Here is a 27,149-nt window from a genome sequence, read left to right on the forward strand (position 1 = left end):
ATTCCTGTTTTCTGTCTCCCCCTTGTTTTAATTAAAACAAAAATCCAACTTTGAAAGTAACCAACTGGAGACAACACACTGCTGTGAGAGACACTAAATTTTAAAGATAGAGTTTACAGAAAGCCATCATCATTTCAGCGGACAAAAGTGGAAAATATTCTTATGTATAATCATGTTTACCATTCTCCCAAACTGAGAGACTTCTTACCGTTCCTAAACACTGTGATGATTATTTCTTAAAAAAAAACAAAAAAACACTTGAACATAATTTGTTCCGTGGAGATGCCAACAATTAATATCGGTGGAGTAGACATTTCTATGGGAATCTTATTTTTAATGCAGCTCAGTAATGATGATCAGTATTTCTAGAGGAAAGTTTAACTTCACTCCAGACTGTGCTCCTGTTAATTTAAGTATTCAACGTTGTACCTCTACAGGAATATAACATGACATGTGCCTATATTAAGAGTGATGATGATGATGACATAATGTTACCAGATATACCAGTATTATTATATATGGGCTATCATCATATTTTGTGAAATTGGTCTCAGAAAACAGTATACATGCATAAACATACATATTTGTGTGTGCTAGACATATGAAAATAATTTCAGTTTCTAAAAGGTTTCATATATCATTTTTACATTACTTCATATGGAAATTCATTATATGTATATTACATTTGTGAATGAGAATATCTTCAACTTGTCTTGAATGATAAGTCACTGAGGGCCAAAATGTATAATTCTTGTTGGGTAAATGCTTTATTTCTACACGGAGCAAACTCTTTCACTGTAAATGGAAAGAAGAAGAAGATGGTAAATCAAAAAATGTGAATACACCACCTCACCCTCATCACCCTCACCATGTGTGTCCCTGCGTCACTGTGTGTCCAGGCTTATCAACACGTATTTACTGAAATGACTGTCTTCCATTTCCTTCCCCTGTGTCTGTCTCCCTGTCCGTCTCTGTCACCCTGCGTGTGTCAGACCTGCGGGCCCAGCTGACAGACCAGATCAAGATTTTAGATTCTCAGGTGGAGGTGAAACAGCAGCAGCTCTCAGACCTCTCCGAGTTTCTCCGGCGTCGAGGTGACATTGAGGCCGAATACGCCCGTGCCCTCGATAAACTCACCGAAAGGTTCACCCACAAGACTAAAAAGTAAGTGTGTGTGTGCAGTGGACATTAGTGTCTTCCCATCTCAGGTGATGTGTTTTGGTTTACCGGTGAGGATGTTTGTTTTGTCCTCTCCAGGAAGGAGCAGTGGGGTCAGTCTGTGTGTCAGGTCTGGACTGTTTTGCTGAGTCAGACTCGTCTGGAGAGTCGAGAACATGCAGCACTGGGTGACACCTGCTGCAACACGCTCACACAGAGACTGGTGCACAGCACAGAGGACACACACCGTCTGCACAAACGGGTTAGTAGTGGAGGTTTGATTCAAAGTACCTCTATAGATCCTTATATGGACATCAAAAGACAGAATGACACCATGGTGAGAGTAAGAGGTCATTCATCGAGGTCAAAGGCGGCCAAATAGTTCCAAGGAAAAGTATCTCTTGGTCCTAATAACAGTCAAGCAAATCCACAGACAAACCTACACCAGATACATACAACATGAAACAGAGATGTTCATCCAAAGGAGCAAGTAGTAAAGTGTGCGTATATTCAGTTTAATGTTTGAAGACACGCTTCTTCTTGCTTTTGCATCTTTACATTCTTATTTTGGAGGACATCATTTCAGTCTAAGGAAGTCGTCCTCCTATCATTCATCACAGTCACTGTAGTGCAGAGAGGAACGTTAGGAAACTGGAAACTGTTTTCACATCCACGTCAGTACACCCAATACTCAATAATGAAATTTCTGCACCTGTATCTATCAAGGTGTAGAAAGAGAAAGAGCTATGCTAGATTTCAAGCATCTGAATAGTTTTGTCAATGCAATCTTTTTTCCTTTTTAATGAATTTGCAAAGATTTTCGTCATTTGGCAAACTCAAAAAAATGAAATGGTCGGAATATCTTTCTAAATGTAGCGTGTAGACCAGTGGTTCCCAACCTTTTTCTCAAGGGACCCATATTTTTACCATTGAAAACTTTGGTGACCCCCCTCCCCCCGATGTAAAAGAAGTTATGATGTTCCTTATTTTATTTTATTTTACATCAGTAATTTAATAACAGCATGGAACAAACAGTCAGGAGAACCTGTGTATGATTACAACATATTTCTTCAGAACTTGTACTTTTAAAAATAATTGTGTTTTTAAAAGTACAAGTTCTGAAGAATATGTTGTAATTTTACACAGGTTTTTTCTCATTGTTCCATGCAGTTTTTCAAATTCATTGTGACTGATATTCCCTGCTGTATTATGTATGTAATGTTTTAAAACTGTTGATATTCAATCATCTATTGATATAGGCCTATCATTTCTTTGTTTATCTATTTAAATACACAAATAAATGTTTAATGTGGCCCTTGAATTTAGCTGATTTTGTCACATATATGAATTAAATGCTTAGCCTACTCATTTATTTAACATTTTAATTACATTAAAATTATTAAACCCTTTAAAATCAAGAGGGCTTCGCGACCCCCCCTGGATCTTTGGCGCCCCCCAGGTTGGGAACCACTGGTGTAGACTGTATGTAGTTGTATTGTATTTTCTAGATATCTCAGTTAAACCTGGTGAGTGAAAAACCATCACTGACAATGGCCCAAAACTTAAAGTGAATGGGTCATAAAACAAAACATTTTCTATAATAAGTCTTAATACTTAAAATATTTTTCAATCAATCACAGTTCATTTCACTTAATTTCAGGAGTTCAGCTAATGTAAGTTTCACTCCACTCTGTCCGCTCTGTCTCCTGAGAGGAAAAATAATCCTTTATGAATTCATGAATGCATAAATTGATAAAGATGTGGGTTTTTTTCCCAATGCTGCCAGTTTCATTTTTTAATAAAGCACAGCACTCAAATGACTCGAGCTGTTAGTTGCCAACGATGAAAGATGAACAAACTCGCCAAATAAGCTCTTTAAGTCGACATGCACCAAACACAAAGAGACTCTCCATTTAAATCCCCCTGTAATGTATTTGTCCTGTTATCTGTCTCGGTACCGCAGTGGCATCTGCAGTCTCATTCATTTTATAAAGTACACAGACTCATCTTGCTCAAATTACTGGTTGTCAGACACACTCTCGCTCTGTACCTTCTCAGAGATGAAAAGTGAGCAGAATTTTAATTAAGCCTCCACAGTTTTCAGAGGAGCTAAGAGGTTGCTGTTGTTGGAGTCGATGCCAAGTAGAGCAAGACCCTTTTAGCTTCTCTAAAATCACTGTTGGCAGTAAACTCAATGTGTTATTGCTAAAGTACTGTAGGACCGTGCTATTGTATGAAAAAATAACAAAAGTGATGATGGAAAATTTGAATAAAAATGTTCAATGAAATATTATTTTTCCAACAGGAAATATTTCTCTAAAAGCATGTCTTAATTTTCAATAGTTTGTTATTTATTTTTAATAAGTTAATTTTCTTTTGATTAAACAGGAATTAGAGTTAGCTCAGAGACAGCTAGTCTGGCTCTTCCCAAAAAAAAGCAGAAATAAATGTGTCAACCATCTCTTCAAGATTATCCTTAGTTTGTTTATTACCTACAGTATCAAAGAAGTTAAAAACATGCAACATATAGGATCCAAGACAATGTGAGGGAGAAATGCCAAAAAAAAAACCCAGGGGCTTGTGGGGTGGCATTCTCCGACTACAGTGGCTACTGTGCGTACATTTGTGGGGTACAAGAACGTTTTATACATAGTAAAAACAAACATGGTTTAACATGATTTAACATAGCACAATGCATTACAAAAGCTCAAAAAAATATTCATTGTTTTAAACACTCACACATATTAAAAGCTTATTAATAGGTCATCGAAAATATACATACATATATTAAAGAAAATCTAAGGGTATTTACTGGTAACACATGATAACATAATTTGCAGTTAATTAAATACTGATAAGAATATCAAGTATTCTCAGTTTATATCGGCAGACCACGGAAAGTATCCCTAATAATACATTATATCATGTTTGTTTTGTCACAGCAAAGACCTAAAAATGTAACATTAAAGTTTTAAAGGGACAACAAGGACTTTGTATTTGGTTATAAAAAAAAATTATGGTCGGAACTACAACGGTATCTGATTGTCTTCAAACCTCCTGTACTGTAGTGTGAAAACACTTAGCTTTCGAAAACTCCTCGTTGTCCCTTTAAGTGCTAGAAAGAAGCTAAGCTAATCACCTACTGCTGCTAATCATCTTCTCGTTTAACTCTCATGAAGAATACAAATATTTGAGTACAATTGCAATTGCAATTGAATACAAGTGCAATTCCACAGTTTTTTTTTTAATTACAAAAAAAACAATGGTTAACAATTGACTTGTTGTAAATTCCAGAGCAAAGAAGTTGGCATCCAGATGCAGGATGAGCTGCTAAAGGTCACCACTGAACTCCAGACGGTGAGTACCTCATCGTATCAGCCCGCATGCAGCTGTGCAGAACTGTCGTGTAAAATCATTGTGATACAGCAGCGACAAGTTAATGCTAACGTGAGGGTATTTGTGCTGCGTGACCTTTGTGCTGATGAAGGCTCTGAAGACATACAACCAGTACCACACAGACTGCCTGATAGCCGAGGGCAAGCTGAAGGAAGCCGAGCGGCTGGAGGAGAGACACACGGGCAAGTCAGCCGAGCCCGGCCTGGGCCAATTGGGAGGACAGAGGCGGAGCTCTGTGAAGAAAATGGAGAGATTAATGGAGAAGGTGAGCATGTGTGTGTGTGTGTATGTGTGAGAATGAAAGCAAGAGCATGTGACAGGAAGCCTTGAAGAGGGCAAAACAACCAACCATTTCCTGCTCTAGTTGTCTCGTCTGAACTACACAGTTTTTACAAAAGCATCATCCCTCCTTTGTACATCTTTTAGTCAGACGCTGTGGTTGCTGCACATGATACTATGAAGTGTTGTCATGTGATATCAACACATGGGTTTGTGTTCTAATATATACTATGTTGTTTTTCTCTTTGTGTGTGTGTGTGTCTTTACACAGAGGCATGGTAGAGTGCAGGAGACCCAGCTGAAGTGCACCAAGGCTCGTAATGACTACCTGCTGAATTTAGCAGCAGCCAATGCAGCTATGAACAAGTACTACCTGCAGGACGTGAGCACTCTCATCGATGTAAGAAACATACAATTTGTGTGTTGTTTTTTTGTGTGTGTTTATGACAGTGAGAGTATTTGCGGCTCTCTTTCCTGTTATTTTACTGAAGAAAAGTGTACCTTCTTCTCTTCCACACCACAACCACCACATTATACCCTCTCCTCCTCTCTTTCATTCCCATTTCCTTCCTTCCTACATCCTCCGTCCTCCCTCTCCTTCCCACCTGGCAGTGCTGCGACCTGGGTTTCCATCTCTCGGTGGAGAGGGCGATGAAGTGCTACCTGGCCAGCAGGCTGCGCATCCAGAAGACGGAGGAGACGGGGCTGAAGCAGCTGGAGGCAGCTGTCACGTCTCTGGACCAGAGCGGAGACAGAGATGCGTTATTACAGCAACATGACTCGGCCTTCTGCCTTCCCTTCAGATTCAACTACCACCCGCATGAGGGAGACCAGGTAAAGTCACATACCCTCGTACTTGACTTGAGTCATAGCATTATATTAGTTTTTTTTTTTTCATCTTAAAAAACAGTGAATTGTCAGCTGGAGTCACACGCAAATCAGCTGCTGTGGAGACAAACTGTGGAGAGTGTAAATTAGTATCTTGCTGAGTAATTACTTTACTGAATTTCAGAAGGTGAATAGCCACATTCTTCTTTGGTTTATTGACAGGCAACGGTAAGTAAGAGGAATCAGGGTTTAGCAAACACTAAGTTCCATCTATATTTTATACTGTGTGCATAGTCCTTATTTAAACATATGCTTCTACAGGAGCTGTAGATAACATGCAGACCATGTAGACTGTGGTTGGCTTCACTAACAATCACTGGGTGCACTCTAACCAAGGACTACAGTCAGCCTTAGGTTCACAGTGAAAACCCTTTGGTTTTTTGGGGTTTTTAATTAACTGAATAGTCCATGTGAATAGGTCAGTTTAAAGGGATAGTTCAACATTTTGGCAAATTGGCCCATTGCCATAATCCCTATAGTTTTAGGAGTAGGTTTGTTACCTTTAATTGTCGGTGCAAGCTGTTTTAGATCGGTGGAGCAGAGCCGCGAGCTGCTCAGAGCTACGCTACGGAGGCTAATGGGATTTCTCAGTTTCCCTCAACATAACTCATCAAATACACAATCCAACAAATCCAAAACGCTCTCGTGGACAAGTTGTGACCTGCACATTCACCACGCTATGAGATAATAACGAAACGTTACGAGACAGAGTTGTTTAAATTCATGCCAGGTTGAAACTTGTGTACACCGGCACGGACGGTAAATTCATGCAAAATCGCTGATGTGCGTTCCCATTGGGGGCATTTAACTTGAAAACAACTCTGCAATGAGAGAAAACAAGAAATCCCATTAGCCTCCATAGCGTAGCTCTGAGCAGCTCGCGGCTCTGCTCCGCCGTTCTAAAAATAGCTTGCATTGACAGGGATTATGGCAATGGGCCAATTTGCCAAAATGTTGAACTATCCCTTTAAACCAATTTTCAATCATTTTTAAAGTAGATTTTCATGAGCAGCGAATAAAACCAAACAATATCTCTTTGGTTTGAAGGTGAATCTGCCTCTGAGTGGTTGTGTGTGCGTTTCAGGTGTGCGAGGTGAGCGCGGAGAGCCAAGTGAGGTACGAGCTAGAGACCAGGTTCCAGCAACTCCAGTCTCGACTCGCTGCCGTTACCTTGGAAACGGAGGAGGTCAGCTAATTATTACCTCTACCTGTTTCCATAATGACTCTATCCGTCTGTCCATCACTTACTCAGTCAATGACAATGTGTTTACAGTCTGGACATTGAATTAAAGAACCCGTCTTGAAATTAAAGAAATGACACAATGATGCATGATGACTCAAAAACAAATATTTTTCTACCCTTCTCAGATCAGTAAAACACTTAAAGCCACTCTCACAGCCCTGCTGGACAGCATGTGTGACAGTGACTGCAACCCCTCCCCTGATGTGCCCAGCAGCTTATCACACGAGCCCCCTGGGGGAACTAGTGCCCCAAAACTTACCCTTGCCAAGCGTCGAGCCAATCAGCAGGAGACAGAGACCTACTATATTACAGTGAGTCAATGTAGAAGGCTGTGTATTTACTGTTTATATATACTGCATATTAAAATAGATGGTTGGCCAATCAGTGCTGTCCATTTCTGAAATGATGTTTTAGTTAATAAAATTAGATCATTTCAGATTTCTTGGTGGTTAATTGTGCTTCATGCTACTTTTTTCTCTAAACTGGCAGAAATTAGACCACAGACCCAGATTTAATAAGATTTGGTCCCACCATTACCCATCTAATTGGATCTTTTCTTTTAGATGTTTTATTATAGAATGTGTTTCTGCTATTGTATTACCTTTGGTTCAAATTATACTAAAAAATAAGTTAAACCCCTTTGCTGGGGCCCCCCAGACCCAGAGCTTCTTCACTCTGTCGAGGATTAAATGCTGAATCCAGGTGTTTGTTCTTATCTCAGAAAGTGAAGGAGTTCCTCGCCAGCAGTTCTCTGACCTCCAAACTTCAAGCCAAACATGACCTTCTACAAGATGCCATACAGAAAGGTACTGTTACAATATACTACAGTACAGTGTTCGATGACTGGTAGGGTTTACGTATCTGTGATACGATGCCTCTGGTAACCCAGAACTCCCAAAAGTTGAAATAGCACAGTTGAAACAGGGTTGTTGTCTTCTTTTTTTTTTTTTTTTTATACTTCCTCTCCTTGTCAAATCTGCCTCAGCCCGGCTTCAAGCCACTAACCTCAAGCAGTGGAGACTAGAAGTGGGCTACAGAGTCACTTGAGGGCATTTATCAAACCTCACACAGCTCCCTCATGGAGTCACAAAGCGCCTTTTGTCACATATGCAGCCATTCGCCTCAAGACCTGTACACACAGCTTGATGTGCAAAAATCCATTCCCCTTTAATACTGCGGCACATTCTTTGCACCAGGGCCCCTGAAACAAACCTTGTGTACACTCTCACTTGTTTTTTCTGTCTCTTTTTCTTCCAGCTGAGGCCGTCGACAGTGACCCTTCCAGGTAAACAATGTATTTACACAGCCGAGAATTAAGAGAGTGTGACTGAGAGAGGCTCAGAGACATGGAGAGAGCAGAGAGGACAAGCGGAAAGAGACTCGACCGACCAAACCTAAGCCACAAAATGTTGATTATTTTTGGAGGGTGGCAATACTTGAAGTGTAAACTGATCAGAGCAATTAGATCTTGAGTATTAATACACACATGTGAAATGGCATCATGGCATCTTATTTATTATATTTCCCAGAACGCAATGTGCTCGGTCAGTGCGTGTTCGGAAGTCCAGACCTGTTTCCCAATTCTGCCACACACTCTTCACCACAGACATGCTCTCCTACATACAGGTAACACTCACACACACACGTATGCAAAATGAACAGACCCTTGTGTTAACCCCCTTTTTGATTTGCTTGCTGCACTGTGCCGCTGTCCAACCCTCCAAAAGGAAATGATTTACAGAATCCCGTCACACTGATGCAGGAGAATAGGAGTAGAGGAGTGTGATGCACACACTAACCTTCCATACTCCCAGTGTACTTACTTACTGCTGCCTTCATGTGTATGGTCATGCTTATAGCTTACTGCTGGCTCTCTCTCCTTTCAGTCCATTCCCTCCTTTTATCTCTCCCTCTCTTGTGAAAGGGATTAAAATGCACTGGCCTCTTTGCTGCCTCCTCTCTCGACTCCTCTATTGAGTGCGTGTGCTTGCGAGTGTGTGTGTGTGTATGTGCTTATGTGCGGCCTTTTCCCACTGCTTCTAAATCTTTATTCCCCTTTAATTCTCACACTCCCCTTTTTTACAATATCTGTTTTTTTTCCTCTGTCTTCACTCTGCTGTGCTTGGCTTGGTGCAGAAGAAGAAGGAGAATGTCTCGGACACAGGTACTGGAGCCCAACTGTGACTGCTTACGTACACCGAGCTGGCCGGTGGGCTGTAGGGGGACACTTTTTAAATGGGGACATTGAAAACTTAAGGGAACAGTTCAACATTGTAGATAAATCTAAGCTGTTTAACAGCTGCTATCTGCGATGCACTCATAATTATGTAACTCTGCACTGCTGAGCTGTCTGAAAGTGGTGAAATGCTATTTTAATCCTGCACGGGCAGCAGGCCCAGCAGTAGTTGACCAATATTTTTAGTCTCCCTCTATTTCACATGTATTCAAACATGTCTTGGACATGCGGGGGAAATAGAAAGGTGGAAATACAAACACATTTCTGCTTTAGTTAGTTGCTGTGTTTTAGCTGATGTTGATTTCCAGAATTATATCTATTTAAAAAAAACATCTACTGAGCAGAAATGAGCAACAACCCTGTCAGTTCTGCACAAAATAGATTTGTTTTTATTGAGACAATAGAAAAAAAACAAAGTTACAAATGCCAGGTTTATTCCTCCTGTTCTATCATTCCACTTCAACGTGACAATTCCCACTTACATTTTGCAAAAATATTCCCATTCCCATTTCCATTTTCTATTTGCAATTGTAAATTGTGCATCATGCATTAAGCAGGTTAATGAAAACAAACTCAGTGACAGTAAGCATTAAACCAAAAACATATATTATTTTATTGCTATTATCACTGGTCTCCCTCTGCTCTGCTAACCTCGTTAATCCCCTCTTTGTATTTGTTTGCTGTTTTTTGTGTTTTTCTTAACACATTGTTCCTGTTGCTGTAGTGGTGTTTCCTTTCCACATCAACCTCGCCGTCCTTGCCCTTGTGTGCGTCTCGATCACCATCACCACTGTTCCTTCTGTCTCTAACACTCTCTTCTCCCCTCTCCACTAATCGCCTTTCTTCTCCAGAGCTCTGGGCAGCAGATTCCTGTGGTGGTTGAGAGCTGCATCCGTTTCATAAACCTTCACGGTGAGTCACGTTTTATGATGTAGCACTAAGCCATGCTGGGAGAGATTTGGACGCTGTGCATGAGTAGGTGGAGGAACTATGTATGAGGCATCCATGCACATTTAATGTAATGTGTGCGTGTGTGTGTGTGTGTGTGTGTCAGGCCTCCATCATGAGGGAATATTCAGAGTCCCTGGGTCACAGCGGGAGGTTAACCTCATTAGAGATTCATTTGAGAGAGGTAAGTGATGACTTCATCTTATAACAGCGTTCTTTCCTTCAGAATAAAGGTGAAGTAAAGCCACTGAGACTGCATCACTTTTTTCCTCTAGGAAAATACACATTTCAGCTTTGATACACACTCTAGGTCTTTACTTGTTAATGGATTCATGTCAGTCAAAAGAAAAACCTTCAGACTGCATTTGTATGTTCAAGCACAGAAGAGTGAAAAAAAAAACAGTGAAAGGCTTTATCATTGAAAAAACCCTCAAAACTTTAAGGAACCACATGTGGTGCATGTGCAAAACGCTTGCAGTGGTATTTTCAGCTCGCTCCATTGAACAGAATTGGGAGGTGGGAAGCCAGTGAGGGATTGTGTCTTCACTGCTGCATCACTGCCTCCTTAACTCGTTTTTCTGTGATCAAATGTTTTTATTTGAAGAAGAACACAAGTTACAACCAAAAACACGACTCATTAATTGGACAATAGAGACAGTACAAGAATCGACTGTACTGCCTCCTTCAAGGGATAGTTCAACATTTTGGCAAATTGGCCCATTGCCGTAATCCCTGTAGTTTTAGGAGTAGGTTCGTTGCCTTTGATTGTCGGTGCAAGCTGTTTTTAGAACAGCGGAGCAGAGCCGTGAGCTGCTCAGAGCTACGCTACGGAGGCTCATGGGATTTCTTGGTTTCCCTCATCAAACTCATCAAATACACAATCCAACAACTCCAAAACGCTGTGGTGGACAAGTTGTGACCTGCACATTCACCACGCTATGAGATAATAACGGAACGTTACGAGACAGAGTTGTTTTCGAGGCAAATGCAGAGACTGGTTGCCAAAAAACTGCCCCCCGACGGGAACGCGCATCAGCGGTTTTCCACTAATGAGTTTGATGAGGGAAACCAAGAAATCCCATGAGCCTCCATAGCGTAGCTCTGAGCAGCTCGCAGCTCTGCTCCGCCATTCTAAAAATAGCTTGCACCGACAATTAAAGGTAACGAACCTACTGCTATGACTATAGGGATTATGGCAATGGTCCAATTTGCCAAAATGTTGATCTATCCCTTTAACTCTTAATTTAGCAGGTAAAACTAAGATGATCAATCAGTCAACCAATAATTATTTTTAATTTCTTCTTTTATTCATGTGTCCTTGAGGTGCACACTCATGGGTCAGGCCTAAGGAAACACAAAGCTATCATCACAAATAGTGTAACTGATTATTCATCACAGTGAGTAATCCACTCTAAACCTGCAGTCATCAGTTTGCTGCGGCCAAACACAAGGTGGTGGGAGCGGTGAGAGTTGATCAACAGTGATGATGCGGTTTGTAAAAACCAAAACAATGAGTTACAGTAAGAGTTCAGTTGCAATGAGTGGCCAGGTGTTGAATCTGTGGGTTTGTCACTACGAACAAACCCTCTCATGTGCAGGCAGTGGTTTGATTCATTGTTACAGAAAGAAATATTTATTATAGTAGTTGTAGTATAGTTAGAGAAATATAGAGAAAAGGAAGATGATTACAGCTAAGGTGGTGTAGTAGTGATCTGTTAACTAAACAATAATTTTGATTTTTATTGATGTCTTATGTGACATTGCACAGAGTTTTGTTTGAATAAAATCAGATAGTTTTATTACAAATGGATGATGCACAAAGATATAGCTGACATATGCAACATATAAACTATCTTAGTACCTGGAGAAAGGACAGGTGATGAGAAAACGAGACAACCTGTAGATTTTACAAATCATTTGACAAAATGCTTTCTTTTATAGTTATAGTTATAGTTATAGTTTATTTTGGACATGTTAAAAGAAATAAAACATAATACAGTAATGGACAGACTAACAAATAAAAACTTTGCAAAGACAACAGATGAACAAAAATAAGATAAAATAATTGAAAATAAAGTTAATTTGATTTTTTTTTTTTTTTTTTTCATATCCGAAAAGGATATTTACTCCCACCCCTTATTCATAAATTATATATCAAGCTTTCTTGTCATTATAATCTATACAATAAATTAATTTATGAGTTTATCTAGCTGGATTTATTCTAATATATTATCACTAATCTTTATCCTTCTGATATACATATATAGATTTATTCTAACATATTATCACTAATCTGTATCTCTCTAGTCATATACATATAAAGACATATACAAACACATACCCACATATAGTCATATACAGTACATATACAAACACATGCATTCATACATACAAAGACAAACTGAAGGTACCACCAACAGAGCAACAAGTAAACTAAGTGGGTAAATACCCAAATAAGTAATAATAAGCATTATTATTTCTCATCATTCTTACCAATTTGATATCACAGAACACATTTCTACACCTTATTTTAGTGTCCTGTGCTTTGTTTGGAAGCTTTATCATTGGTACCTCATGTTTTTGCATGTGAAAGAGAGCATGAGTCGATATCGGTACATGGATACAGTCATCACACATGTCTGTTTTAACTCCCTGTAGGAGAGGATCCTCTGTCAGACAGTGAGTGTGACCTGGACTCTGTGGCCGGCGTGTTGAAGCTTTACTTCAGGGGCCTTGAGCCTCCTCTCTTCCCCTACGACAGCTACTCTCAGCTGCTGGAGTGTGTCCGTAAGACCCCCCCCTTTCCTCTTATGTAGTTTCAGTGTGTGTGTGCATGCTCATTGGTTTCACTTGGGTTTTCATGTCTGCTCTCAGTTACTTTTTTCAGTCTATTTACACGTAATCTGGTTTCCAGGTTTTTACCGAACCTCAGTCTTGCTTGCTGTGGGTAAACCTTTTTGCATATGAATAGATGGGCTAATTGTATAACGTGGCTTTGTGCAGCTATACACTTATTGCACCACTACTTCGCTGATGTTTCACACATATTGAAGCTTGTTTGTGAAATTGTCTGTTACAAATAGGCTACAGTACATGTACTGTTGATGCAAGGTGATGCAACTAGTCTGGGGCCGTTGACTCGCTGTTTTGGTAAGGAACCAGATCCAGGACGAGAGAGACAAGCCTTTGCGTCAAAATAAAAGCACCAAGCTAATAAAATGCGCTGGAACTCTTTAATTTAAGGAATATAATTTACAAGAAAGTCCCCGAGCCATTAAGTTAACCTTTTGCTTTAATTGTATTACAAATTAATGTCTATTTTATAAGTTTTATGTTGGTGAACACTTTTATTTTGGTGACTTTGGTGATTTCCGTCTCAACTAAAGACAGGGACCAGAATGCAGACAAAATTCGGCTCTTCTCCTCTCTGAAGAGCCTGGTGACGCGAGACTAGATGCAACTTGTGTGCTGTCTCTCCTTGTGCACCTCACTGTCTAGTTTGCTCCTTGTTGTTATCTCTCTCACTGTCTCCTTTTATCATTACTGTTACTCTTGTGGGCATGCACCCAGATCTGTTAACCAAAAGTTGTGAACTGGCCTGCAAGTTGTTTATTGCCCCGATGATATTTAAATTAACAGTCAGTGGCCTGACAGATCTAACACACTCTTCAACTCAAAAGTCTTAAGTACTTGTCACAATATTTCTCTAAGTCTTCCTTTCCTCTTTCCTTTCTGTCATGATCAGAAATCGAGGGGGAGACAGAGAAAGCTACCCAGATTAAAGCGATTGTCTCCACCTTCCCACGGCCTCTCCTCATCGTGATGCGTTACCTTTTCGCTTTCCTCAATCAGTAAGCTACAACACAATCCAGCGAGGGGTTTTCTTATTCTTCTATCATCTGCTAAGATCATAAAATTTCACATCCGTGCCAAAACTTACAAGCAAATTGTGTGTGTGTGTGTGTGTGTGTTTTCCCAGTGTGTCTCAGTACAGCGATGAGAACATGATGCAGCCCTACAATCTGGCCGTCTGCTTCGGCCCGAGCCTGCTGAGAGGACTGGATTCTGATGACGCTGTTGCTAGGCAGCCACAGGTTAATGACCTCGTCAAAACCATGATCCTCCAACACGACATCATCTACCCTGGCCAATCAGAGCTGCCAGGCCCGGTCTACGAGAAGCACATGACTCTTGAGCAGGAGTACTGGTGAGAGCTGAGTCGTCACTGATATGAATGTTGCATTAGTTGTGACATCAATATGTAAGTGTAGCAAATATGAGTCAGATAACTTTCAGGTAACTTTGAAACTGACAAAATGTAATAAGAAAGTTATGAGGCGAGTCTAAAGTGACTGACTACATAAAAAAATCATATTGATTGATAAATGATTAAATGGACTATAAAGCGTGTAATTGGAGGTATCAGGAATTTCTGCCACCGATAATCTTTCTACAGGCATATCAACAAACGTCCCTGGCTCTGCATCTGTAATTGAAACATCTAATTTTATTATTATTTCATAGGTTTGTTTGTATATGGTTTTACATGGTAATGAACCAGCTACAGAACACAGCAAAAAGACGCTGATTACATCTGTTAATTTAGTGTGAGTCTCAAGTTAGCATCAGAGCTAACCACCTACATGTTAGCTAATGCTATTTGGAAACTTTTAATGTCTTTTATCTACTGCTAGTGGCAAGGAATGAAATACGATTTTGCTACATTTTTCATTTTGTGGGCTTGGTATGAAAACATTTTATGCATTTGATCAAATGTGGTTGAATGAAGGGTTTTAGGTGTTTTATCTGAAGTGTTGTTGATACCGGTAATAAGATATTTGGTTTTAACCTCAACAACTTGTCCTCAGAAGAAACATATTATTAAGTTTTCTGGGTGATTGAAGGAAAAAATTGCAGATTTCCAGTAAACATACTGAAAAATCCAAGTTTTTAGGATAGGCTAAGTGTGGTGAGTGTTTTCTTGTGACATCACAAAGTTACATTAGTCCCAACTGGTTGTTTTAAGGCTCAGTCTCTAAATACAGGCTGTGTGTGTTTCTCTGTGGACTGAGGCTTTGATACTTTAACAAAATCTAGACCTGCTTTCTCATTTTAAAAAAGACATGGAAATCTCACTTAATGCAATATGGAACCTTTAATCTTATACTCTGAAAAACCATGTCGACTTAGTTCTGTCCTCTGACAACTCGTAGTGAATGAATGACTGAGCCAGAGCCTGGCTTACATGTTGGAGTTTAATACTCTGTTGATTCCAAGTATGTAGAGCAGCTTCTCCTCAGCCCGTCTTTTATATGGCTCATCCTCTTGAAACAGAATTTCATGCCACACCAAAGGCATTTCAGTGCAGCTTGCTTTGCTTTGTGTAAAAACTGCTTAATACTATTAAGCTGATTGCTCACTGAAACTGAACACAAGCCTCCAGCCAATCGACAGTGTCCATGGAAACCTCCAACACTCCCGAAATCAGCTCGTAGCGAATTCAATAACATTGTCTGTTTCTCTACAAGAGCATTTATAAAATACATTTTTTTGACATGTGACTGTGTGATGAGCATTACCAGTGATTTGGCCTCTTGTTTTTTTCTCTTCGGGTCATTTTGGAAAATCTCACAGTCAAATTACTCATTACTTACCTAGTGTGAAATTGCATAAATGAAGTGATAAATTGTTCTATACAAAGAAAGAGTGTGTTGTGACAGTTGGTGTGTGTGGGGGGAACTGTGCATGAGCACTGACTTTTGTTTTTCTGCTCATCTGCAGTGAACCAATCACAGAGGAGGGAGATGGAGAGACTGAGCACCTGCCCAATGAGGATGGTGAGCACGCACACACACATACAGATCACTTCTAGGGATATTACACACATAATTTTCCCATTAGTCTTTACACACATAATTTCCTTGCGACATACCCAAACCATTAGTGCTACCTGCCCAAAGCCCAATCTTAACCAAACCCCAACCTCACCCACTGACCCAAAATTTGGCTTTTTACCAAACAGGAGTACAACTTTTGTCCCTGACTGGACAAGCTCTCCTCAGTTAACTAGTCTCTAGTCTTCAGCCTGAGTCCAAACATAGCCTACGACGGAAACACACACACAGGATGTTCCTGTGTCCCAATTCAGGCCCCACATCCTTCTTTGACTGCATTTGTAGACAAATTGCATCAGAGCAGTGCATTTTGGTCGTCCCATTTCGAAGGCTCCTTCAAATGCAGCCGACAAACACAGCCCGCTTTTTCTGCAAAAGTGGCCCAAGATTCAATGAGTGCAGGAAATGATAATAATATGGCAGCACAACACAGACAGAGGTTATACTTTTAACAGCTAATGGCACAATGACTGACCTTAAAGAGGAACTGTGCAGGATTTGTAGCTCAACTATGCCACATTTTTTCTTTAATTAAACAGCTACGGAGTAATTGTGATGGTTTAATAATGGCTTAACTTGTTACGAGAGACAATGGAGGCTCCATCTAGCATATCGCTTACTGCATCTCTTGGCTGAAAACCAACTTTGCAGGATTGGGGCCACCGCCCCGATGTCCCAGCTCTCGTCTGTGCGCACTGCGACACAAACGCGCTCCGTAAACCTGTAATCCCGTGTTTATGACAGATTAAACTACACAAATATACACGTCGTACTGTAACATCATATATGATATAATATATATAACGTTATCTACCGCTTTGTTGATTGCTTTCTCATCGGCTTCATTGTAAACAAATGCACATGACCAGAAGGAGACTTAGCAAAACAGCGGAAAAGCGACCGGATTTACATAGTTCCTCTTTTAAACCTCAAGATTTTGTGGGAAAAAAGTTACATTTTGTCAAGGTTGCTAAGTTACAGGAGCTCTGATGATGTGGTTGTGAGGGCGTTCACAGCCGATGACGCAAAGAGAAAATGACAATCCTCTGTGGACCAGATCGGTCAAATCCATTCGGCCTTCACGGTCTGCACCGGCTAAAAAAGGCTTCATTTAAATTCTGAAAAAAACATTTTAAATCACAGTTCATTTGCACATATGAATCATAAGAATCATGAGTATGATTCATTTATAAAAAAAAATATACATTTTGATGAGCTGATGATCGGGCTGTGTGCGTGTGTGTGTGTGCAGAGTGGGAGGCTGTGGCGATGTTCGACTACGTGGCGAGATCTCCGGCAGAACTGTCGTTCAAGCAGGGAGAGCTTCTCATCCTTCACAGCAAGGCCTCCTCTGATTGGTGGAGGGGTGAAATGGGAGGGGTCAAGGGTCTCATCCCACACAAGTACATCAGCGTCCTGGAAGGGTGAGTGACATTTCTACCGCTGTACCATTGTCAAGATAGTTGAATATCGAAGCCTCTTCCCTAGTTTGTCAAAGTAAGGTTTGGATTTAAATGCCAGAACTTGATGTTTTTTTTTACACATAAATATAACATATTATACTGTAGGAAATACACAGATTAGAGGAAGAAATCGATACCGCTCTCATGTCTGGTTGCGGTTTAATACGACAAATCAGCAAGGAGATGTTTATCTTAATTTAGCATAAACATTGAGACCAAGGGGGGAAACAACTCGCCTGACTTCCAGAAGAATAATCCACCCAGCAGCACCTGTAAAGCTCACTAACTAACACATCCAGAGACCGAGGTGTGGAAATGGCATTTTATGGGTTTACACAGGATTAAGTGCCTGACTTCCTGATGGTGAGGTGACTTTTGGGAGTCACTGTTCCAGGCCAGGAAATACTTTACCACATAACCCCTCATCAAACTACAAACTGTTCTCTTTACGCTTCATTTTGCTGATTAGGTTTTTTTAATGTTAAGTTCTAGAGGATTTTTTTTGCCTTTGGGACATTTCTTTCCAGACTCTATGTTAAACTACCCTAAACTAATCCTGCTGCTGGCTGTACCTTCATATGTAGCTTACAAGTTTGGGAGTAGAACCAGTCTTCTACATTTTTTTTTTTTTTTTTTTTACATTTTTTTAATTCCTTCTGCATGTTCAAAATAAGCAATAAATAAATATCCCCAGTTAAACTGTGCAGTTCGGCAGCAGGTAGGATTTCTGCCACAGCCGCAACAGGAGCCGGTTTGTGTCCAGGTTTGTGTCAGTTAGAAATAGCAGCTATGGGAACAACGTTTGGAAGAGCAGACGTTACATATCTCAGCTCTCAGAACCAAAGCCAGCCCACAAAACATGTGTGTGTGTGTGTGTGTGTGTGTGTGTGTGTGTGTGTGTGTGTGTGTGTGTGTGTGTGTGTGTGTGTGTGTGTGTGTGTGTGTGTGTGTGTGTGTGTGTGTGTGTGTGTGTGTGTGTGTGTGTGTGTGTGTGTGTGTGTTTGGTGGTCGGCTGCCATGGTTTTAAAAAGTTTTTTTGGAAGCACCGTTTTAGAGAATCAGAGAAAACTATTTGAAGGTTCCTCTTCTGTTTGTCTGTGTAGGTGTTTAAACTGCATATCTAATTCAGAAAGCCTTATACTCTCTTTAAACAGTTTACTCTGCCCGTACTCATTTGTAGAACAGATAAGTATAAAAAGCACATGGAGAAAATAACATACAAAACCTTACAATATTTTGCAAACCAATGCCCTAAAAATGACCATAAATTTTATTCAACATTGACTCCACAGGCTCAACAGTTTGACATAAGATAATGAGATAGTTGTTCTTTGTTATATTGTAGAGAGTGTTAATATTTCAAGCACATTTTCTTTACAAAAGATACCATATAAAAAACTCTGGCCCTACTTTTTCTTCTCCTACAATTATTTTGTCACTCAGTCTTTAACACAAATTTATACTTGTACTGGTTGTACTTTCTGTAATGAAATATATACTTAATATATCTTCTCTCTCTTCTCCTCCTCCCTCAGGTCAGAGCGAGGGAAAAGAGAGGAAGGAGGAGGAGGAGGAGGAGGAGGTGGAGGAGGCAGCACTGGAAACCTGACAGCAGAAGATCCACAGACGGAGAACACAACTCGGTACACACACACACACACAAAATCAATTACACACTGCGCTACATGTGTATGTATGTGTAACAGACACAGTACTGTATAGCACTACACACCAAAATACTGCACGTAGACAAACTCACACACATGGACGCCACTCACCGCAAACTTACCGAGCGCATGTGTGTGTCTGACAGGATGCGGGTGAACAGTGACAGCGCTTCGTTGCCAGGGAGACAGAGGGGGAGCGAGGGGAGCCCCAGTCGAAAGCCGCCGACCTCCCCCGCCACTCGACACCTGCCAGTGTAAGACTGACACACACCGTGGACACAATGCATATTGCATGCATGTGCTGTAGATATAGAACACACGAAAAGACTCCACGCTTGACTCATCGCTCAGACACACGGACAGTCTGCGTCCTCTTGAGACACAGAGATAAATATTATTCACACAGAAACGTACAGCACAAAAGGAAACACGATGAACATACTTCAGACAAAAACAAAACAATGGATAATATGATTGTGGCTCAGCAGCTGTGCTCAGCTTTATGTAGATGTTCAGTGTCTTTCAATTCTTTGTTTTGGTAACTTTACTGTCGTGATTCACATTCACTGCTCTCATCTGTGTTGTTTAATAAAAAAAAGAAATTAAAGACTTTTTTGACTTTCAAGATTAAAAAAAAAATATATATATATATTATTATTTTTTTATTATTAAATATATATATTTTAAAATTAATATATATATATTATATATATATATTTTATTTTTTAAATTTTGGAAGTCAAACATCCAATAATATTGTAGTAAACACATCATGGGTTAGGCATATGGTCATGATGCATGCTGTAGGAGAATAGTGAATGGAGTAGAGGACTTGGCTGCCACTATAATACTATATATTGCCAGCTAGATATTTCAATATAATATATAATATCATAATGTTACTAGTATTAATTGTTTGTTTCCTGCAAAAGTGATCTACACAGTTGAGTCTTAAGTAGCTAAAAAGACAGAAACAATGACCCATTTACAGAGGCTGCATCCTCTGGAGAACACGGTCTATAAAGGTGCAGCAGGTGGAGGAAAGTGAATATTTGCTTATCCAGCAAGTTCACCATACTGTACCATATGACTTTATAAGGTGATGATATGTCAGCGCTGTGTTTACAGCTTGTTTCCACTGCCCCCAGGTGGCCAAAGGTTCTGTCATTGCAAGTTTGAAATTAAAGCCATACATCATGGCTGCATGCCAGAGACTCCAGCTTATGAAAGCTCAGCATCAGTGAGATGAGAGATAGTTGTCTTAGTCAAGTGCTGACTGGGTAGAGAGGGCTCTCTTGTCGTACGTCTGTCTGTGTCTTTCGGGTTGTATCAGCCTGTGTCATCTCACCTCTGCTGCCTCCTCTCAGGTCTCAGGAGAGAAGACACACTCTGGACACTGTGAGACAGGGAGGCTTCAGGCCCCCAGACAGACCTCCGTTCGTCCAGGTGGAAAGAACACCTGTGGACAAGGTGAGCAGATTATCCTCTCCAACCACTTCACTTGGATCGAATGTTTTCTTCTGTGTATCTGCATTAGAAATTAACGGTTGATATCCTGTGAAGTCCAGAGGCCCGCTCACCTGGAATTTATTAGATTTAGTAATACGTCATGGCTGTGCCGTGAAAAGCAGCTTTACATTAGTTTGCATACAACTTTGCTGAATACAAGTCATTGCATCAGGAAGTGATCTAAAAAAAAAACAAAAAAAAACAGAGACCTTGTTCTCTGTGAAACTTCTTGGAACAGGTCTACATGATATGTAAGCTAACTGTGGTATCTGATAAGCAAGTATTGAAACTCAAGCTCATTTGAACCTTTTTGCTAAATAGTGTGGTCTGGTTAAAGAGGCTGAAACTGATCTGAAGGTGCTTCCTGTTTCCATCCATCCAGACTTCCACAGAATCTGTAAAACGTCGTGACCAGAAATACAGAGACCTTGTCTCTGTAGAATTTCCTTTCTCCCCCATTTGTGTATATGTTGTTGCACAGGCTGACACTTGCCAAACAATGGAACGAATAAATCAATAACAAATCAGGATCTAACGAACTTTGTAAAAGGCGCCACGGGGGATGCAGGGAGAGTAGGTTGGAGCAATGCCAAGACTTTGAAGCTTCTGGACTAGTGATTGTAGATGACATCAAAAGAATAGGAATATAAGACATCGCATGAAAATATTTTGATAGGTGAAGTTTTAGATAAACTGGGGAACTTCCTTGACTCTACAAAACAAGAGTTAACATGACATTATGTCAGTGCAGCAACTGATTCTCTGAGCTTGGTGGCTTCACTGTTCATGGTAAAGGTTTTTGAACAGCTGGGACACACGAGCACAGGGCTGAAAAAAGAAAGTTTTATGATAAGACCTTACCGTCTATGGATAAGACCCAGTTTTAAAAAGAACACACACACAATTCTTTTCCTGCCGGTTCTATTAAAGTTTCCCTGAGCCGACAGAGCCACAGTTTCATAGTAAGTCACAATGGATGTGGCTCCATGGTTCAGTTCGCAAAACTCACTGTGATACAAAACGCTTTATCAACACATATTGAAATCATCTACGCCAGACTCGGCAACATACTGTATCATGCAGTGGATTCTATCATAGGGCTGCAGCGCTGCATATGTTTATCACTCCATTTTAGTCAATGCTGCATGTTACAATAAAATGATCCTTATCAAATAATGCTGTCGTTTCCTCAAGATTGTACAAGGAGGAAACGTGCAGTTTAGGCAGAAGTCGGTTCTTTATATGATGCAGAAAAAGAATACGTTTTGAAACCATTCATTCTTTCTTCAGTCTGTTCTGCAGTATCAGTTTGTATGTCACACTAAATCCTCCATTCACACAGAGTAAAAGGGAGGTTGTGATTGTATTTCACCGCATTTCTTTCAGTTCTGTATCAACCTTCAACCAAGTTTGAACGACTTTACTAGTTTTATCATCTGAAACACAGTAAAACAGACGGACGGACTGATGAACAGACACTTTATACTTGTACATTGCAGCTTTTTGTATTGCAGACTCGGGTTTACTGCCCTGCAACGCAAGAAGGGGGTAACTCATTTTTTGTCAAAAATGAGATTTTGTCATTTTTGGGACATCATGTGGACAAATATCTTGACTCAACGTTATCTTATTTGGGATATATTTGCGGGTGGTTTTCACAGTAACTCCCAAAAACTGCGGTGAAACAACAAGAGAACACAGTAATGAGTTACCACTTTCTTCCTGTGTATAGAATGTTCAACAGGCCCTACTGTACAACAGGCTACTACCAGTTTAGAACCAATGGGAGTTAGTTTCCCCTTTCTTGCGTTGTATGGCCAGCTTATATTTTGCCTCAATGCACTAACAGACAGAGGTAACTCTGAAATGAGGGTAAAATGTTAAGTTTGAGTTAAATATTTTTACACAGCTAGACTAGGCAAGGCAAGGCAAGGCAATTTTATTTGTATAGCCCGTTTTTACAAACAGTTTGTCTCAAAGGGCTTTACATGGCATCGTAACAACATCCTCTGTCCTTAGACCCTCACATCGACTGAGGAAAAACTCCATGGAAACCCTTTTAACAGGGAAAAACAGGAGAAACCTCAGGGTGAGCAACAGAGGAGGGATCCCTCACCCAGGACGGACAGACGTGCAATAGATGTTGTTACAGACAAGAAAACAGTTTACAGTTTGTCACAGAATGTGCGGAATATGGAAATGTTAGCAGGGGTTGATGAGGGCAGTCTCTAGTGAGGGGAGGGGGGGGGGCAGGGAGAGCCGGTCAGCTCGATGGGAGGACTGGGTGGCAGACTGGTCCATGGGAAGGGAGGGGAGGCCGGTCTAACGGCAGGGGAAGGGGTGGGAGGGGGGCGATGTAGGCGGCGGCTGGTGCAGAGAGATGGAGCTCCGGTGGATCTGCGGAAACACAGAGAGAGAGTGCGAGACACCAAGGCCAAACTACAAAGTGCAACAGAAAATGACAGTTCAAAAATATACTGAGGAGAGGAGAGGAGAGGAGGGGAGAGGAGAGGAAAAGCAAAAGCAAAAGCAAGGATTTGACCAATTTTCAGAATCCTAAATTCAATACAGTTGACTGGACAACAAAAATACTTTAAACTCATTTTTCTCAGAACTGCACTCTGAGGAGTTACCCCTTTCTTCCGTTGTAGGGCAGTTTAGATCTGATCATCAAATGTGTTGCAATGATGTTTATCTTGATGGTGGTGTAAAATAAGAGGAAATGCTTACAAACACATCGAAACGCGTTTATTTTAAACAGATGAAAATTTTGATCTGAAGAGTAAATATTCTGAACACTGTAAATGTGTTTTGGACTCTTTACATAAGTTTGCATTTGGTTTTAAATGTAATAATTTTGAAAGTCAGTTTGGCACACCAAAACATTCATATGAATAAATATTGAAACAGTTTAATACCTTTCGCTCAGTGCATGAATTTCAGAGCATGCGTTAACATCAGGCCTGGTTCGGTGGGCGGAGTTATCAGAGTCAGGCTCTTCCATCGTCTTCCCCATGTCTCCTCCTTGATGTTCACTTCTCCTCCTCTTCCCTCTCAGGAAATGATCAGCCGTCAGATGAACTCTGTGTTCAAGGAGCTCCTGTCACGCCAGCCTGCCGTCCAGTCGCCCGCCCTCGCCACCCCTGCCGCCCCTGCTCCCTCTTCCTCCTCTTCCTCTTCCTCTCTTCCTCAAACTGCCCCCGCTGCCAAAAAAGTAGGATTCGGCATCAGAGGACGAGCCCTTTTCAGACCGGTGGACTGAGAGGGAGGGAGGACAGACAGGGTGGTGGAATGGTTGATTTATTGTTATAACAATGATGATGACGGTGATGATTACACTGATGACAATGTTGCATTTGGAGAAGATATTGATTTATTTTTTTCAACACGTGTATAATATTTGCGTCTCTGCCATCTCATAGTGCCACTAGTCTCAGTGCCGTGTTACTGTACGTCCAGTGTGTCTGTTTTCCAGCTGGGTTTTGGTCTCTTTGTGTTCTGGTCTGTTTTTGTTTTTCCAGGCTTTTGCAATTTTTTGGAGAATCAGGGATGTGACATCACCAGTGATTTTACCAGACTGACTTCTAGAAGTGGTTGCCATGATGCTTACATCCAATACAACAAAAAGACTTATGCTGCCCCCTAGCGGCAGGTCTGAGACCAGCTCTCCCTATACCGTTTGCTTTATTTCAAATAACAAAGCTGATCTGGGGCCTGTGTCTAGGAGTGCCTTCACATCTTATTATCTTCTTCTTCTCCACCACCTTTATTTCACTCGAAAAGACCTGATAGGTTGAAACTCTGCATATTATGTTCAAAAAATGTGATCCGGAAAAACATTAATGGAATCCCAGAGTGTTTGATATTAAATAAATAAGACATTATAAAATGTATTATTATATGATTAACCAAAATTTGAGAATAACCGAGGAAATAACGCTTTTTTTTTACACTTAATTACACTTTTCATTAACTTAATTTCACGACAATTTTCATAACAATAGTGTTGTCACCACCCTCTAATCTTTAAGCCTATGACAAATCTTGCTCCTCAGCTCAACTATTACAACTAAATTTAACAGGTTAGCACTTTAGCTAGAGCTATGATAGCGATGATTGGGCCTGTCCCAATATGCACACTCGATCACACTTACACGCTTGGGCACTTGGCGTGCGCGTTCATGGGCTTAGTGTAAGTGCACAAGTGTGTCCCATTTCTCCAACAACCAAAAGTGCAGCGCGCTTGATTTGCACTTTACCAAATATAAATCCCACAATGCACCAGCTGGTGAAGTCTGCCGTCACCAGGAGCCGAAAGCCATGTTTGGGAAATGCCATTGAATAAATTTCAATAAAATTTTTAATTTAAAATTCGTTTTTTTTATCTTATAATTATGACTTTTTAATCTAATATTCTATGTTCTTTTATCTTATATTTTTCAATTTCAGTTTTGTTGCTTCGTTTACTTTTACATCTGATCGTTTTTGACCCGTTATCACGTAGCCTTATTATGAATTTTTTCTATTGATTATAACTTTTTCATCACGCTCTGTTTATTCCTGTGTTTTTTTAAATTTCTTTTTCTTTTTTCTTACGGAGTTTACACATTTATGATTTGAATCCTGCGCATTGAGACACTTTTGGAGTAGATAAGACTGTGATCCAGCAGCACTGTTTATTAAAACTGTTGCTGTGCTGTGTCTGTGTCACAGGCTTCACAGGCTGACAGGCTTCACTTGTCAAGTATGTCCCGATTGCTTTTAAATATCCCCACGCGCTTGGCCACTTAAAACATGCTTGCACACCATATGCAAATGTACATTCCACCAACAAAATGTCACCAAAGTGTGTGCGCAACCAAGTGTGGAGAAATGGGAAAGGCCTTTACTCTTAGCTTAACAAGGCTGCTCACGTTACATAGCTGGCTAACTAGCTTGGTAGCTGGGTTTTTTTTTTACCCATCTTGCCTCTGTTAGGCTAGAGCAGTTGCCACGTTTAGATTGAGACAGAAAAAAACTGTCTCTTTCAAAATCTGATGTAACATGAAGTCATTCTGAATTCATGTGCTGATCATGTTGGCCGCTCGTGTTAAGTCCCGCCATTCACTTTGAGGATGACGATTCAGCCAACTTAACCTGGCAGCTAGTGAGGCCTTGTTAGGATACGGCTTAAAAGCTGAGAAGGTTTAGCGTTTGTGTTAGAAAAAGAAATGGAAGATGTTTGTTTCCATCTATGCACTGTTTTTATTTACTGCGGCGGATAGTTTGAGTTTGAATTATCACTTGTTGTTGTTCAAACTAACACGAGCTAACTGGTTAAAACTTGAGCTTGCCAGCCTTTGAAGAAACGGCAGTTGCATGATTGGCTGAAAGGTGTTAACAGTTGATAAAATTAAAATCAAAACTAATATTATCAGACATTTCAGAATGAGCTGAGTTTCAATAATTCCATACATTAATACGTTATTGGTCCATATACATACAGTATATTACACAATATAAAAAGGTGTTTTTTTAAATTATTATTTAGTATATTAAAAGTATTTTATATTATGATTTTAATATTGAACTCTGTGAGGCTCCATTGATGTTTACTGGGAAAACTATAAGCAGTGAGGTCAGTATTAAATAGCAGCATGCAGTGTTAGCACACATAGACACAGACAAAACACACATTCCCCTTCATATGTGACACGGCCTGATGTGCAGGTCAAATCTCAGGGCTTTTGCAGAGTTAGAGACAGGCTAACTCAGGTCTGGCTTTGAAGGAATAAGTAAGTTTCCTTTTTTTTTTCTTCTTTTTTTTCCACTCAGGGCTTCGGTTGACCTAGTCCTCAACTGGAAACTGTGCCCTCGCCTCAAGAGCCAAAATGGCCCCCGTGTCAGAGAGGATTAGGTGACTTCCTCTGGTTTAAACTGTGAATGCAACGGCGACATTTTGGAGCCAAAATCGAAAAACTATTGTCTCATTCATCCACACGTTTTGCCTGCCCCTCGATAGCACCATCCACAGGTCCCATTCAAAGCGTATGTTTCAGGATTTTTGCAGTGAGGTGTACAATTCCTTTGACTCCAAAAGCATTGGAAATGTTTTTACGTATGACATCTCCCCTCTGTTGTGTTTTAGTATCAGAAACATAGAAGCAGAATCATTTTTTAAAATTCTGATAAAGAATTCTTGATTCTGTTTCTATGATTAAAAATACCCTGTTATTCTGGAACACTGTTTGATGATGTCACTAAATTTACTGTGTCCAATTGTATATGTGATTGAAAAAAAAAAAGAATACAATAAAGACGATAAAGTGATGAATGGTTAAAAGGTTGTCGGTGGCTCTGTTTCAGGGGGTGGATCTCTAGTTATACGTTGCATGCTTTCAAAGCTTTCCAGCTCCTAAAATGAATTGTAAAACAATGCAATACCCAGTCATCAGACTGGCTTTCCTGCACTGAAATACATTTAGAAAC

The 27,149-nt window shown here is 40.3% G+C and overlaps 1 protein-coding gene across 3 annotated transcripts in view; it reads left to right on the plus strand.

The window, feature by feature from the left end:
• The window catches only part of arhgap4b (Rho GTPase activating protein 4b), a 40,134-nt gene extending 13,203 nt beyond the window's left edge, over positions 1-26,931 (plus strand). The window contains exons 3-24 of one of the 3 annotated variants that reach the window (XM_083975822.1): positions 993-1,164; positions 1,258-1,420; positions 4,453-4,515; positions 4,646-4,819; positions 5,105-5,233; positions 5,446-5,667; positions 6,806-6,907; positions 7,090-7,275; positions 7,686-7,770; positions 8,222-8,249; positions 8,494-8,590; positions 10,052-10,112; positions 10,255-10,332; positions 12,807-12,935; positions 13,894-13,999; positions 14,128-14,355; positions 15,930-15,985; positions 17,295-17,466; positions 19,041-19,148; positions 19,319-19,426; positions 20,540-20,642; positions 23,740-26,931. In XM_083975822.1, coding sequence (XP_083831948.1) covers positions 993-1,164; positions 1,258-1,420; positions 4,453-4,515; positions 4,646-4,819; positions 5,105-5,233; positions 5,446-5,667; positions 6,806-6,907; positions 7,090-7,275; positions 7,686-7,770; positions 8,222-8,249; positions 8,494-8,590; positions 10,052-10,112; positions 10,255-10,332; positions 12,807-12,935; positions 13,894-13,999; positions 14,128-14,355; positions 15,930-15,985; positions 17,295-17,466; positions 19,041-19,148; positions 19,319-19,426; positions 20,540-20,642; positions 23,740-23,943 — 2,774 coding nt within the window. In that variant the 3' untranslated portion in view covers positions 23,944-26,931. Of the gene's footprint in view, positions 1-992; positions 1,165-1,257; positions 1,421-4,452; positions 4,516-4,645; positions 4,820-5,104; positions 5,234-5,445; positions 5,668-6,805; positions 6,908-7,089; positions 7,276-7,685; positions 7,771-8,221; positions 8,250-8,493; positions 8,591-9,100; positions 9,129-10,051; positions 10,113-10,254; positions 10,333-12,806; positions 12,936-13,893; positions 14,000-14,127; positions 14,356-15,929; positions 15,986-17,294; positions 17,467-19,040; positions 19,149-19,318; positions 19,427-20,539; positions 20,643-23,739 lie in introns of all 3 variants that reach the window. The other 2 variants (XM_083975823.1, XM_083975824.1) reach the window with 2 other exon arrangements.
• Positions 26,932-27,149: the final 218 nt, after the last annotated feature.

Source organism: Trachurus trachurus (genome assembly GCF_905171665.1).
Source record: "Trachurus trachurus genome assembly, chromosome: 7".
Lineage (NCBI taxonomy): Eukaryota > Metazoa > Chordata > Actinopteri > Carangiformes > Carangidae > Trachurus > Trachurus trachurus.